At 38.9% G+C, this 16,962-nt stretch overlaps 1 protein-coding gene across 2 annotated transcripts in view; it reads right to left on the bottom strand.

Annotated features, from left to right (window-relative positions):
- SMAP1 (small ArfGAP 1) overlaps positions 1 to 16,962 on the bottom strand; it is a 150,516-nt gene that overhangs the window by 87,061 nt on the left and 46,493 nt on the right. For both annotated transcript variants that reach the window (XM_068551573.1, XM_068551574.1), the window contains exon 2: positions 15,229 to 15,362. In XM_068551573.1, coding sequence (XP_068407674.1) covers positions 15,229 to 15,362 — 134 coding nt within the window. The remainder of the gene's footprint in view (positions 1 to 15,228; positions 15,363 to 16,962) is intronic.

Genomic DNA, 16,962 nt, shown 5'->3' with positions numbered 1-16,962 from the left:
TCTGAAAGGGAGAAGTGATGTGAAATTATGAGCCATTTCTACAGGAGACCACTGCCAAAAAGTGACTTGACGCAAGTGCTCGCATGTGTGTGTGTGTCTCTGTTAGCTGGGACTGGGGGAAACAAGGAATCAATAACATCACGGATGTAGAGAGATCATTTTGTAAGGAGAAGGAAGACACTAGTAAGCTCAGATAATTTCTAGGCTTCTAAAAAGTAGAACAGAGTAGGGTGGAAGGAAAGTCTGCAGTGAAAGGATTAGTGGAGATGAAACTGGTTCAGCCACTGGAGATGGTTAGAGTGAGGAGAAAAAAACAACAGGAGCTGGCATTCTGGGGAGGTGATAGGAGTGTGGTAGAAACTAGCTGTCCTCAGAGTGTCAAGACACTACAGGCAAGGGCCCTATAGGACACGTGAAAATTTATTCTGCTGGACTTAAGAGCAAATTCTGGTAATTGGCAGAAGAAAATAATGAAACAGCCTAACAGCTACAATAACAAGCATTAGCCTCAATATCTTATTAATATATATAAATAATACAGTATTATAAATTAGATGTATTATATATAATATATAAATTGCATATATATTATATAAATTGCTTATATATATGCCATTTAAAAGTTTTTAAAATCCTGATTTAGATATTATTACACTAATTTGACAGGAAAGGAAACTGAAGCTGCAAGATGTTAAGTAACAGGCCCAAGAGTCTCCACTAGAATTTAACCCCTGACAGAACCAACGTCGGCCACTGGCAGTCTAGACACCTCAGGCTGCAGCCAATGGAACTGGGGACCATATCACGCAGGGCTCACGAACACCAGGCTCTCTGCTTTAGAGGCTCAGCTTTCATTTTACAGATGAGGAAACAAGCACAAAGAGGTTCCCTGCTGGGTAATTCAAGGAATCAGTTAGAGAGTTTTAAAAACATTTTAAAATAGATATTTATTTACATAGTAAACTACAGTTCATCTCAAAATTGATTTTTAAAAACAAGCCAAGCATCCAGTGAGCAGAAATGTATTGATATTCTTGACAAACCATTGTGAGAATATATGAAATACAAAGTCAACATTCATTTTTACTTTAAGAAAAATATATTAATATATTGAAGAATAAGTGAAATGTGTACTCCACAGTTATGATAAATGCCATTTAGGCAGGACATATTTAAAAATTAATGTTATTTACTATGCCTATTAAATTCAATCTGTCCTCCTTTTATACTTTATATGGTCCTAGAAAGATGAATTTTATATTGTACTTTTTGATGAATGATCTTCATCTCAAACCACCACCACCGTTATAACCGCAAAGGCAGGCTTCACCTGGAAATGGCATAATAGGACACACTTACGAATCCCAAAGCCCGCTACTGAAAGCCCTTGTCCTCATAATCTGAGGGCTTTCAGCTTCTCCCCCACAACCCAGTACACAGAACAACAGCTGCCCAAAGCCTCACCCATCACTTGAGATTCAATTTTTAAAAATACTGTTTGAATCGAAATGCTGAAAAGCCTCTATGGGCTAAACACATTGTCATCACAATCTAACGCAGATGAAGCATTTCTATTTCTGAAACTTTCTAAGTAGACAACATATCACCCAGTCCCAGTTTTTGCACTAAAAAACAATAAAACTTACATTCTAAAAGAGTTCTAAACTTTTTAATGTTTTACAGAGACTGAAGAGAACTGAGGTTGTCAATTTAAAGTTTTAATTGGCATTTATTTATTGGATTGTGTAATTTAATAAACATACCCAAAAACTAAAAAAAAAAAAAAGTGGGAATAGATTTTTAAAAGGCATTATCAATAAGTAAGCAAACAAATTTAAAAGGAAATTTTATTTTTATGTAACACTACTGTGTATGTTTAAAAAAAAAACAAAAAGGGCATTGTTTTATGTCAATGGGGCATCTCCAGTGGAAAAACATGGTAATTAAGCAGCACACGAAAACAGTTTTAGGCAAAAAGGGCCATGAAATGAATGCAAAGATAAAAGGCAACAGGAACGTACAGAAACAAAGAGTGCCCAAGTTTAAGTCATTGTCAATATCAGGAAACAATAAAAGACAAGATAAATGACAGGCCACCTGAAGTTCCAACTCAATGATTCATTCTCCTGAGAATAAAATTTGTCACATTTCTTCTTTTCTTTAATCTTCCAAAATCCTGGGACGTGGAACCTACCCACGTGACACCACTGCTCCAGGGCACACTGCTCCTATTCGTCCCAGGCCGCGCACACCCAGCGCAGGCCAGCCCAGGGCCAGGGTCTGTGTTTAGCAACCAGGCCCCTGGGCCTCCCCTCTCCTTCACCTTGTGCACCCTCCCCTTTGCTCAGCACCTACCCCAAGTGTCCCTGGAGCGTCTCCTGCACTTTCTCTCTCTCAGCAGCAACCATTTATGAGCAAACGAAAACCCACACTAATGGATTGTTTCAGGAAGCTATCTGCATAGTTTTCATAAACTTTTATGTGTGTACTGACTTGCCCTTTGGGGTTTACTGGCTATTTTTAAAAATGGAATAAGTGGAAAAAAGAATAACAGCTACAAAATAAAGGATTGAGATTACTAATTGCTTTGTTGCAAATGACTAGGTTACAATGCGGCAATTAGATCTTCTAAATTCCCAATGGCAAAAATGCAAAACATCAAAATAATCAATAGAACCTTACACATTAGCCTGTCATGGAAGGATGCTACAGGTCTATGCTAAATCTGGAGGAAAAAAAAGGTAAAAAACTATGTAAATTAAAACACTTCTACCCATTTTCTGAGAAATAGACTTGCGGGGGGCGGGGCGGCGCGGGGAAGAAGACTCTTACTCCCAGGTCAAAAGATTATTGTGTAAGGATACGAAAATAGCTAAAAATGTGTATCACCTATATGTTTGTATATATGCATAAAACATTTCAGGAAGAATATACAAGAAACTGAAAAATAGGGTTGTTCCTACAGAGGGAAACTGGATGACTGAGGGACAAAAACGGGAGGGAGACCACCCATTTTACACCTTCTGTACCCTCTGATGTTTGTACCATGTCCATATGTTTCCCACTCCCCAACACAATAAAATAGTCAGAGGGGGGCTTCATTAATCCTGCACTGTTCCTAAATAAAATACATCCAGAGGGAGCTTAGCCAGGGATCCAAGCAGCATGTGACTCAGAGCAAGGAGACCTCCTCTCACTAGGGCCCTCCACCTCCACTAAGAGAACAGGGTCTCCTGACGATCAGAGATGTTATGATCGAATAAAATTGATACATTTAACAAGTCCCATCCAGGAATATCTTACAGTCAAAATACATTCAAAATATAAATATGGCATTTACATGCCAGGTGTTTTCCCAGTATCATTACCTTCATTATTGTTGCTGAAGATGACATCACTGAAATTTCAACTCTTAGTTTCTGCTTCTTCAGATTTCAACGTATTTGGTTTTGTGCGGGAGAGGGAGCGCTACTCGCTCTATTTTCTATTCATTAAAATTTTTAGAACACAAAGACTAAAATTTCAAACTGCCTTAGCTGAACGTGGGGGTGTGTGTGTGTGTATGTGTGTGTGTGTGGGGGGGGGGGTGTGGGTGTGGGTGTGGGTGTATGTATATATATATATTTTAAAACCTCATAATTAAAAAGAGAAATTGTAGTCCCTGGTAATTCTTCATGTCAGTGACTCACCTCTACTACCACTTGAAACTTTCCAGAATAGTTCTCTATCTTCCTCTCAAAAGCCACCAGGATTTCTTGCATAGGAGCAAGCTTTTCAGGACTGGTTTCAAGATCTTTTGGGTTCCAGCTGCTGGAAAAGAAGGGCCACTGTTTTTGGTCTCAGGAACTCTTTGGAAATATTTAATACAGAGTCCATTCCTTCAGTTTTCATGAAATTGTGTTTTAGGGGAGTCGACCTCTTTCTGTTTTAATTGTTGTTTTTAAGAACAAAGTAAGTAAACTACACGTATTTAAAAATTAAAATTGTTAAATGATGATGTGGAATCAGAGGTACCAGTTTTCCTATTTTTCACAACTTCTAGATATTCTCAGATCTTGATTCATATGTTGCAGCATTGGCTAGTTGCTACAAATTCAGAGAACGAATTCTTTTTTTTTAAGCAATAAAATTAAACACTGTTATGACAAAACTGGAAAAGTTTCACATTACAGTCTTCTGTCATCTCTACTTGCTATGAAATTCATACCATTTGAAGTCCAGGGATAAACCACTACTTTCGTCCTAGGTGCTTAAGGCCCAGCTCAGTAGTCATCTGGACTCTTGCCCCTTCTGTCAGAAGTCTTAGTGATTCTAACTTTAATATTTTTGTAGGTTTACCCCGTTAATCAACCTCATTGCCACTACTTTAGCTGAAGATCTAGTCACCCACTGCCTAGGCCACTGCAGGAACAAGCCCCTCAGATTTATGTTCTTAAAGGAACATAACGTTAGATGTCGCTCTTCAACTGAGAACACATTAAGCGCTCGTAGGCTGTCCCTCTCCCCATCCCCCATCCCTCACGGGATCAAGGCCAAACCAGCCCCTGCCCGCAACTTTCACCTTCACCCCCTGTGCACATACAACTGCCCCCAATAACTACCTTACTTTCTCAAATACGACATATGTTTTCTATCTTTCTGCCTAGAAGGCCCTCTGCACACTGCTGCATGCTTTTAGAAATTAATAAATAAAGGTCACTGTCAAAAAGGTAATGAGACACTTAAAAGATATGCTTAGAACTTACAATATCACTAGACACTGAGGGCATTTTTATTTTTAAGGGAAAAAAAGGAGCCACTACTAAGTAACTTGCTGAAGATGGCCCGCCATTTAGCCAACAAAGCCTAACCCAGAGCCCAGGTCTACAGAGTCCCAGGCCAGCGCTCTGACCACATCTGCTATTCTCGATCATTTTACATTCACACGAAGCAGGAAGAGAAGCAACCTCGCCTCTAAAATACTGTGTGCAATGAAATTAACAATAATTGTGTTCCCAGATGATCCACTCACACAGCTATTCTACATTCACTGCCACTCAACAGCTTCGTACCCAACAGAGCACTCCCTACGGGACAGAAGCCCGTATCTTCAAGCAGCTTGTGATTTCTTTGGTTACACTCTCAGTCCCAACTCGACAGTACGGAATTAATAGGGTTAATGAGTGACTTGAGCCAAGAACTATAGCCAGTCACTAGGAAAAGGGAATTCTAAAAAGCATTACTGGTATTTTTAAATGTTTAACCTCAAAAACAATTAATAAAATCAAGAGAAAAATCACAATCGTGCACGTTCAGATTCAAAATAAATGTGACCTTTTCCCCCAATGGATTGTTTAAAATGCAAACCTCCTATTAAACTTCACAGATTAAATTTTGTTATAGGCAGTATCACATTTCTTTCTTCACCTCACTCCGCACATCAGGTAATAGATAAACCCAGCACTGTGCTGCCACCTTGCTCTGCTTCTTTGAGGACACATTTAACGATCCTGGCAAGGAGTTGGCATAACTTGAATCTCAGTCAACTGGTTTGCAGGGCAGAAATTGAGACACAGATGTAGAAAACAAACGTGTGGACACCAAGCGGGGAAAGCGGCAGGGTGGTGGTGGTGTGATGAATTGGGCGATTGGGATTGACATGTATACACTGATGTGTATAAAACTGATGACTAATAGGAACCTGCTGTATAAATAAATAAATAAATAAATAAAATAAAAAATACAAAAAAAAAAATACAAAAGCTTCCTCTAAGCAGTTTGAGAACGGGCCACTGCAGAAAATCTGTAAAGTGGATACACAATTTAAAAAAAAAAAAAAGTTAAGTGTGTACATGAGGCCACAATTTGAGAAATTTCATCAGCTTGATGGAATTATAATGAGTACTCCTCCCACAAAATAAGAAAAAAGTTGTTTGACCAGGGGTCTCTTGAATAAGTGTGTACCAAGAATTGTATACTGAAAGCTTATTATGTGTCAGGTTATATAAGGCACTATGGAAATTTATCTAAGGGTCAAAACCTTGAGAGGTTAAACAATGTTCTAACACATACAGGTCAAATGTGGTTAAATCATAGAGTGCTTCAAATTAGCTTTTTTAATGACAACTTTATTCTATTAAATATTACTTGTCATGGGAATTCTGTAACAGCAGTGACAGTTTCTGAAGCTCTGAGAAGTTCCTCACAAAAAAAAAAAAAGAAAGTAGTACTAGATTAAAAACACCAAAACCCATGCACAATATACACACCGAAATTTGGTGACGGAGGATCCCCACAAATCCCGAGATGCCATCAGGTAAGGACGAGGCATAATGACCACTAGACCTGCCTGCAGCTAATGAGGTATCAGGTGGATCTGAGAACAGAACACTAAGACAGTGGAGAAATACAAACGGGAAACTGCTGTGAAGCAACGTGAAGAAGGCAGATGAAGCTGAAAGGGATTTTACCCACCCGAAGAGTAAGGAAGTGCAAGAAGCTGGGAACGGGGAGGCGCTCCCATGAGGAACCACCAGATCTCCCTTCCAGGACAGGGCCCTACACTGAGTAGCAACTCCTGCGAAACGATTCAAAATGGAGCAGGACAGAAATAATGGAGATAAAGGACGAGAAGGTCCAGAAAAAAGTGGGAGAAGGGAACAGAGCAATCATCTCAGAAAACAAGTGGTTTTACTTTTTAAACATCATGTGAAAACAACAGAAGAGAGAGGTCTGTGAGGTTAGAAAAGCTATCTTGAATATGAGTTCCTTTTAAAGGTAATGAAAAACCAATGTCACATAAAGATGACCAACAGAAAACAATCAAGGTCAAGTCTCATACAAAGTTATCAGAAAAGGAGAATAAGACGTGGAACAACGTCTCTGACAGTGAAGCCCCACGAGAACAAATACACCCAGGAAACAGATCAAAACGGTAGCCTACTAATTCAGAACAAGCTAAAAGACATGAATACAAAATACGAAAGAATATGTAAAATGAGTTCAAGGACGTGGTGTTATGAAAGAACAACTATATCAGAAATTAGAAACACGCAGAATTAAAACGAAAACTCAGGAAAAGAATTAGAAATAAAAGAAAAAATATTTCAGAAACGAATATGAAATTAAATAGATGGCCAAAACAAATAAACACAGCAAACAACGGTCTAAGAAAACTGGAGAGGCAAAAAAGGAAAAAAATTTTAATTAAAAAAAAAAAAGTAATGAAAAGGATCCAAGAGAAAGTGACAAATAATAGAGTAAGGCAATGAAGACCCAACAGCCAGGTAAGAGAGTCACTGAAAAAGAAAATTCAAACAAGGAAACACGATACTAAAAAACTAGTTTTTAAAAAGTCACTGAAATAAAAAATTTGAAACTACATACTGGAAGAGCATACCACATGCAGGCATTTCCTGTCTAAAAGAAACCTCTTATATTTCAAGACTGAGACAGGTCAAACATAAAAGCACAAAAGAAGACAGATCATGCAAACATCAAGCAAGAGAGGGCTGCAGTGGCTCCAGACGACCGTATAACAGCCGCGACACACCTACACCACCGCCGGGAAACAGAAAGATAATGAGCCAGTTACAGTGTTTTACATGTGCCAGTAGCCTCATTGAAAAACACAGGTAAGATCACTGTTAATAATATGTTTTATTTAATGCATCTTTCCCCTCTGCAGAACTCCCAGGAAAACATATTAACTTATCTCACCTGCACCTAAAGGCTTACAATGGTGCCATAATGCCATTTTTTGCAATGAACTGACAATTTAACTACTCACCAAGAGCTAAGACCAGGCCCGGAGAAAGGATCAATGTGATACATCCTTGGATCCTGTTCCAAGTAAAACAAACCTGCACAACCGCATGATTCAAGTAAAATTTAAGTTCTGATTGCCTAACAACACTCTAGTTCCCGGTTTCCATTTTTTAAAGACGGCAGAGGGAGCTCACAGGAGGCTGAACTTAACATCAACTGCAAGTCGTTTCATTTCACAAAATTAATATGCTTCTAGAGAATAAAATTTATCATAACTCCATCCAAAACACACTATGTCAGAAAGTGAAAGAGGAGAAAACTTCCTCAGTGTGTTCAGCCACTTTCATCCCCAACCTCTTAAAGCTTTTACACCCCAATTCTACCCCAGAGGATGCACACAACGTGACCACAACATAAAAAGTACCTGTCATTTTAGGTGCTTTTCTACCCACAGAGAAGTAGTTAAAGTAACTATCAAGCCCCTTTTGCCTGTTCTCCCTGATTTGGCCTGATCAGGAACTGAAGCTGAGGTGACAGAATACGGCAAAGCTTACTGACGAAGATCAGCCAGAAATCCATGATGTTAGTAACTTCCTCAGGAAAAACCCTTTTCTAAGAAAAACCAAAAGTTTAAACTAAGACAAGCAGGTCAACGCTATGACACATCTATTGCCAAATTAAACTAAAGGCTACACCAAGTTCCCTTATAGTAGGTTTTTCTGGGAATAACAAGGTTATCATAGAAATCTATACCTATTTATTTAGCTAGTGATTTTCTCTTTATGAAAGAAAATATCAAGAGCAAAAAAGTTTGTCCAAAACATTTTTAGAACCCGTCTTTCAGACTTAACCCAATCATCTTGTCACATTCTTTTGAATTTCTGGAGAGTTCAGAAAATTTTTATCCTCTGGGGTGGAATTTGACTTCTGGAAAAAGCGGAATCACATCTCTAACTGTGATACACCGTCTTTATTCTAACACAGATAATGAAAATGTGTTTTGAACTGCTGTGGTAACCAAAGAGGACTGGGCATACAATCAAAGAATCTCAAGCGTGGAAGAGACTTCAATCGTCCAAACTGCTCCCCACCTGCCATCCAATGCTTGAACCCCAGCTACACACCTCCAGGTGCTCGCCCAGCCTCTGCACAAACCATCCCAGGGATGGTAAACTGACTACCCTCCAAGGCAGTCAATTTCAGCGTGGGACGGCTTGAAATGCTGAAAAGTACTGCCTTCTAGTAGCTGCATATACTACCCTGGAACTTCCACACACTAGCTTAAGTTAGACTCCCTATGGCTGCCGTATTTTTGGAATTTCACAAGTATACTGGAACATGCGGAGAAAAGGGGGAAAAATGGAAAGCAACAGAAACAACGAAAAAATTAAGAACTGATGGAATACAAAGGCACAGGAAAGAAAGCCAGTCTGGACAACCAGATGATTATTTAAATTTTAGATGTACCAAGCTACAGGTAAATAGACATCTACCAATCTTAACATTTACAAATATACACATTAATTACTATGACTGTGGGCAAAATTTTCCATAATGAAACACTGAAACAATTTCATAAATCCTTTTTTCCTGTTTCTATATGAGACATCTAGAGGTCCTGTTAATACTGCTAAAGAGCAGCTGTTGATTCTGATATTCTGTTCTTTATTCTACTCAAATGCATCACGTTATCTAGCAAAAAAAAAAAAAAAAAAAAAAAAAAAATCCATGCCTGGTCACATCTATTCCTTTCTCTTAACTTCTATCATTGCATTAGCAGTCGGCTTTCTATGTTTTATGCAAAACATTTTTCACAAAGCAACAAGATTTTTAATTACTTCACAAGAGTTCTTCAATGTACAAATATGAGTAGATAATGTAAAACCATGTTGAAATTCCAGTGCCTTGGAATCAACCTAACGGGCTAACTCCAGACTTACCAAACACACTTGGGAAAATTACCAATTACTTCACGCCAAGGATATCCAAGGTTTCTTAAGGCATGATGAATCCATGAATATCAAAGGTTTCGAACAGACAATCTAAAAGAAGAACTGAAACTCTATAGAAGTCACTACTGGAAAGAGAGGGAAAAACCAACTGCACAGAAAAATACCAGCTGAACCCATGAGAGTAACTGAGTTTTCGACATGGAGAAAGACAAAAGAGCAAAAAGGCTAAAGACAAAACTGTATAAAGTCTCCAGCAGAAGGGAAAAGCAGAAAAAGAAACAGGAAAAAACTACAGAGACTAAATAATGAAACAAAACAAAAGATGAGGATAGTAACTTTAGCTTCTCTTACACAGAAAAGGCTTCAAGGAGGCAGCGATGAGTGTCAGGGAAGCAGGGAGTCCAAGGCGGAGGTGGACGGAGAGCTGGGCCACTCCTGTGGCCACAGGAGTGACTGTGTTCTTTGTGAGCACGAACTCAGCAGAGTGGCAGGAACAAAACACGCTAGCAGAGGCAAAAGTCAGGCAAAGAAATTAAATCGCAGGTGAAGACCTTACTCAAGAAATCCAGCTGCTGAAGGAAGGTAAGAGCTAGTCGCTGCAGGACAGTGGCCGGCCACCGTGAGTCCTTGGTAAACGCTAACTGGTGAACAAGGCAACCAGTGAGTCAAGGAGCACGACAGAGTCGAGGGCTGTTTGTTGGGGGTCAGAGGGCACAAGGGAAACTTTTATGAAAGGGGGGAGTGAGGCAGCGTGTTTCAAAGAGGAGGAAAGAGTTTAAAGATGTCTCCAAATGAACATAGTTTTTTTAATTAGGTGGAAAAGCAGGAAGGAAGGCTGAGAATGAAAATAAAGGCAGAGAACCCGGCACCCACCACCTTCCTCCACCCTGCCCCTAGACCAAGAGAACTAACAGCTGGAAGTCAGATCGGAAACATTCGGAGGATGGGTGGACAGAAAATGAGAGGAGAGCTTCTGTTCTTCTGTTGTAACAGTACACGGTGATGTGAGGAGAGCTGGGTTCAAAGATCCCCCCTTCTAGTCCAAAGTGTAGTCCAAAGCTAAAGCACAAATGGTAAAGCTATAAAGACACGGAAGGGAAAATGCCTACAAAATGTTGAAGGCAAGGCCACTATGCCTAGGGAGACTGGATATATCTTATACACGAATACATTCTAGTTGTGTGGGCTTGGTGTTTCCAAAAAAATACCAAGTACCATATCAATAAATGACACTAGTAAGTAGTAAAACAAAGAGCATGTGAGAGAAGATTACTAAAAGATTTATAGATACATAAAATATTAAAAGTGGTCCAAAAGTTATCAGTTTAAACACCAAATATACGGTGTATACTCTCCACTATGGACAAAGTCTCATTGAGGTGTTTTATTGAACAACACAATTTACACGACTATCTACAAAGTGAGCTAAGAAACTTTACTCTTCATTTTTTTTAATCCCCATTTCTTTTTCTTAATTTATCTTTTTCATTGAAGTACAGCTGATTTACAGTGTTGTTACTCTCTGGTGCACAGCAAAGTGAGTGATTCAGTTATACGCATATATATATATATATATATAATTTTTTTCATATTCTTTTCCACTATGGTCTCTTGCAGGATACTGAATATAGTTCCCTGTGCTATACAGTACGACCTTGTTGTTTACTGTATTCTTTATTTTAACTCCTTCAATACACTGAAAAATGAATAATTAAGAATTTTTAAATGATGGGGAAAAATGGTAATCAAGACGTAGAGTAGATGAACCAGTACAAAATTTAAAAGAAAAGCTACAGTATTTATAAAAGTATTGAAACATTGATCCTTTCCAAAAATTTGAGAAGTACCCAACAATAAACCCAAGATCAAAGACATTTAATCTATGAACCATGATTTAAAAAACTGTTTTATTAAAATTTAAGATGAATAACTCTATTTCCATTCTATCAAAATAAGTTTTGTAGATAAATTATTTTCTTTTAAAAGTAAGCATACAGCAATTCTAACATAGCTATAACATGACAGATGCCCTGAACACTGACTGCCACACAAACATATATATAAATAACTGACATAAATATGATGTACATATAGTACCAGTTGATAAGAAGTCCTGAGGAAAAACTTAATATGTTAACAAAAACCACTTTTATTCAACAGGGTGACGGGGCTCAGAGATTAAATGTTTCCACATTTACTTATAAAAGATAGAAGATAAATAAAACCAAAACGAAGTATCATCTTTGAAAATGAGAGACATGATCCCCATGACATGTCCGGGTGGTGGTGGGGAAGACCCAGAGCAGAACTGACCACACGCAGTGAAAGCACTTCTCTTACTCTATGAGCAAGTATCGCCCAAGCAGTTTCTATGTTAGATAAATTCTTACATCATAAGGATATGGAACACTAAATCACACTGCGATCTTCACTTTCCCCAATCTGAACCTACACTCAGAGTTAGTAAGAACGGACTCCAAAAGACAAAAGTTCCAATGCACAGCAACCTAAGGGAACAGAAATCAGTGCAGCGGCTGCCCCTGGGGGTCCTGACTAGAAAGGGACACAAGGAACCTCTCCCTAGTGATGGACGCGCTCAGAGTATCTGTACCGGGGTCCTGCTGACGCACACAGTCAGCTCTGCCCATGCGCGGCCCTGTGTCCAGGAACTCCACCACTTCAGGTAAAGGACTTGAGCATCCACGGATTTCGGTGTCCGTGGGGGTCCTGGAACCAGCCTCCGGAGGATACAGGTGGACGACTGTAAAGACATCTGCCAAGGTACGTAAAACTCACTTTTATCTGGATTCTCTCCGTAATTATACCTCATTTTTTTTTAAGTAAATAAATAAATAATGCCAAAGGTGGATAGAATTGGATTGTAAGGAACACACCTACCACCACAGGAAACAGGATCTGCTTAAAGCTGAATAAGGAGTGACCTCAACAGACAACAGATGCCGCTACCTAACCACTCATCTCTGAATGCCTTACCATTCAATACCACTAAACATGAATTATTTCTCACAAATATTCTCAAAAAGTAATTCTTCTATACTCAGTAATACCACACAATGGGTCCGCTTGTTTGTTTACTCAGTAGTACATTTAGCAACCAATCCATCACGGCAGATTCACTAGGGAAGCTAACTGCTTAAGATCAGAAAGATACTCGAAGCAGCAACAGCGAGGGTTTGCACAGTGAACAGATGGACTAATCCTCCTGGTAACTGACAAGTCGACGTTACTGAGTGTTCACGACGTGCCCGTCTAAAAAGAGCACAACACTGTAAATCCACTATACCTCAATAAAAAGCGTGCCAGGCCCCGCTGTAAATGCTTTACCCGCGCTAGCTTAGCTGGTCCTCACGGCCCCTGCAGGGGACAGTTGCCACCCCACCTCGCAGACAAGGGCGCTCAGGCACCTGCGCTCGGGCATCCTGTCAGCACCGCCCAGGCCCACCTGGCCGTCTGGCTCCAGAGACAGCTTTCTCAGTCACTTCACTCTGCGGCCTCTCTAGAACCAGCGGCCTTAAAACAACCCCTGTGCTCCGCAGTGTGGAGCCCGGGGTCTTGGCCAACCGCTTCTTCCTCTTCACCGCACAGGAGTCCAGGGCCAATTTCCGAAGAACAACTCTGGCTTTGCCTGCAAGTGCCGACAAGCCCCCCACAAGATGGGTCCGTGTGGTTAGGCTTCCCTGCTCTTCTTTAAAGTGAAACTTCACGGTCTCCTCCATCTGACTTTGCAGGAGTGCACCCTGCCTTTACCCTCCTCACCTGCAGGAGGAGCCCCACGGCTTACGGAGCCACACACAGCATCCTCTGTGACAGGTACTCATCAAAAATCTTGCACTCGAAAACAGTTAATTCTTATTTGAAGAAGCTGACAGTTGGAACCACTGAAATGTGTTCAAATACAATTTCACAGACTGTGTATTACTTAACAATTGCTTTCAAAATCCTTACACATTTAATAATACAAGATCTTGCTTTGTACCTATAACCAATCCCACAGAAACCAGTGAACTACAGCCCTCTGTTTGGGAAGTTATGCTCTAAACTATTAAAAAAGAACAGCTGCCTACTTCAAATAACCTGCTACTCAACTCCTTTCAGCAGCCTAGTTGAGAAAAATAATATTTCTGGAGAATTTAATTGTCCAGGGATTTCATGTTTTCTCCTTAGTTTGAAATGAACCATTAAAAAGGCAATACACTTGGTCTTGAATGTTTTGTACCTCCATAATCCATTACAAACACCAAGTTACATTTTCAAGCTACACGTTTTCTTGAAGACAACTTAAACAATGTCATGAAATCTGTCACCACAGTTACTACAGAGATGTTACTAAGAACACTGCCTCATATAAAATGTTCAAAAAGCTCTGCTTCCTTGATTAACAAGTAAATTTTCTCCTCAAGGATCTCGAAAATACAGTTTCATATTTCCTTTTATGTTCTAGCCAGCAAAATGTTCAAAAACTAGTCTAAGACTAAACTAAGTAAATTACGCTTGACTTTATGGCCTGAAAAATCTGTTCTATTTTTTTCTTTGAGTATTTTTGAGGTTTAATTTTTTTTAATATTTAAATCTTTCCTACATCTAGAACTTACTTTGGCATAAATATGTCTTCAGGATAGAAATTTTACTTTCTTTAACCAAGTCTATGTATCTTTTTTTAATGACCACTCCCTCCCAGCATTCTATTCTATTCTTTCCACCCTGACCCCACCTCACCCAGGCCAATTTTTGTGTTGTTTTTGTTCTTTATGATTGAGGAGTGTGTGTGTATCACTGAAGTTCAACTACATATATCTGTATATTTAGGCTTCATGCTGACTAAAAGTAATTTGAAAAGGTCGTAAGAAAAAGTTATGTAATTTCACCGTGAACTATAAAATAAAACCAGTAGAAATCATCATTTTTACATTAGCAATTAACCTTAAGGACTAGCAAGTATGATTTTGAGAATTTAATACTGTCACACTGGAAAAAGGGCAAGGCCTTAAAATTACAAATTTATCTCTAAAAAGCTAAACCGCTCGAAACAAGCCCAAATCAGTCACGAGAACATTTGCTACCTGGGCTGTCTCCCGACTCCTTGGCCCTGTCTGCCTACGGAGAACACCCACCCCTGCACAGAAGGGAAGGCCTTCCAGTTAGCGCTCAGGAAGAGGTGGTTTGTTCTTTGTCTTTACCCAGGCGCCCTCTACTGACAGCAAAGCAAAACAGACTACAGAATTACACCTGCAAATTTCATCAGCACAAGGAAAAGAAATTTATTTTTTAAATACTTCAAAATCAACATTTTAGGTAAAAATAGATTAAAAACTGACTTTACTGTAGAATCAAGAAAAAATGCACATCTGTGAACCGACAATTCAGATAACACTCGAATTTTGTATGTGGCATATTCCATATTTCAATATACTACTTTTCAATGTTAATCCTTAGGTGCAAGAAGGATTAAAAATGGATTATATATCCATTTTAAATACTTTCAATAATTTCTCGGTAGGGAAATGTTTACCTGGATCTGTTCCGGTGTCCATTGGTCTAGGTTGACTGACTTGACCCTGGATATATGAACCCCAAGATTCCTATGGATGCCAGCACATCTGATGCAAATAAACACACCAATATTCCAGGAAGCCCATCGAGGACCTAATTACGGAGAAGAAACAGAGAAAAGCTAGTATTAAAAAATAAAATAAAATATAACAGCATATAAGAAGCATTCTGGTTCTTTATACAATCGTAATGGAGGGTTACAGAATTCACACGTTCAAATTTTCAAATGGCACAGCAGCAGCTTGCTAAGAAGATGTGTGTCTTGGCTGTGCTGAAAGGTTATAAATCAACCTTCAAGAACCTTAATGAGTTTACTAATTTTCCTTTCCTAGGAGCTTCCCCCCAAATCTGTCTAAGAATTCAAAACTACTTTATGTGAACAGTTTACTCACTCACCATATTTGAACCAGGAGTAGTAATATCCCACAGTAAAAAGTAAGTCCTTTATCAAATGTGTAGTGTATTGCTTAAAAGATTACCAACAAGTAAAAATCAAAGAGGTTTTAAACAATGAAACAGAAATTAGTAGGAAACAGACAACCAACCTAAACAGAAAAATGGACAAAAAGATACGAATGAGTAATTCACAGAAGAAATATATGGCCAATAAACACATAAAAACATGCACACCCTCACTGGTAATTAGGAGGAAATGCCCTTGAAAACTACAACAACTTCCATTTTGCAATCAACACACTGGGTGGTGGGGGGGGGGGTGGGGATTTTTTAATCGATTAATACTAATTGTAGGATGAGAAACAACAAGGACTGCCTCAAGAAGCCTTGTATCAACATGAATAAATCTCAGATAGAACCCTGAGATTAAGAAAAGTTATAGATGAACTAAGGTGTGTTATAAAATGTTAGCTCTTTGGGTCATGGTCAAAAAACTCTGAAAAACACTGTAGGGAAACTCACCTAAGTATACAAGAATACAAGCCTCAGCTGTACTATTCTTCATATCTTTGAATGTATTATTTCTTGATAATTTTAAATGCTCTTATGATTACCTTCACATACTTGCCTGTACAATTAAAGTAAAATGGAAAATAGAAGTACTATCTGGAAATTATATCAAATATTCAGAAGCTTATATATAACAGATTTCTATAAATCACTTGATTATGAAAAAAATACAGTAAGAGGTATCAATAAAAACCAAGCTTTTTCAAAAATTTAGGTTTCTGTTTAAGTACATACTTTTTATCTAAAGGTGAGAGTGAATCTACAAAATACCACTGAGGCCAATAATTTCAACCCAGCAAAACTAAACACATTCCCCCAAAATTCCTTAGGAGGGAGGCTACGCATATACAATTTATGCCAAAATATCCTGCGTTTAAATCTGAGAAGTGACACCTATAAACTGACAAACATCTGGGACACGCTCTGCTTAAATATGTTTGACTGTCGACAGTGTCAAAATGAGTTAGCGGTCAACAGACCAGCACTGCCCATGTACTTGGCCACCTCTGAGCTGCATAAATGGCCCTGGACTAGTAACAAACTGAGCTACCAGGTTCCCACCTGGTAAATGGAGTTAGAGTGGCTGCCCCCAGTACTTAGGTGAGGCATGTATGGAAAACATCTTTAAAGCTTTAAAGCACTACTTAAGCGCAAGTTACTGTCATGTTAAGAAATTTCGATAATCAAAATACAATACTTTTCTTTCTCTAGAGAAGTTCCTACATTG

This window comes from Eschrichtius robustus, chromosome 9 (assembly GCF_028021215.1).
Source record: "Eschrichtius robustus isolate mEscRob2 chromosome 9, mEscRob2.pri, whole genome shotgun sequence".
Taxonomy (NCBI): Eukaryota; Metazoa; Chordata; class Mammalia; order Artiodactyla; family Eschrichtiidae; genus Eschrichtius; species Eschrichtius robustus.
This window is presented reverse-complemented; position numbering and strand designations above follow the sequence as displayed.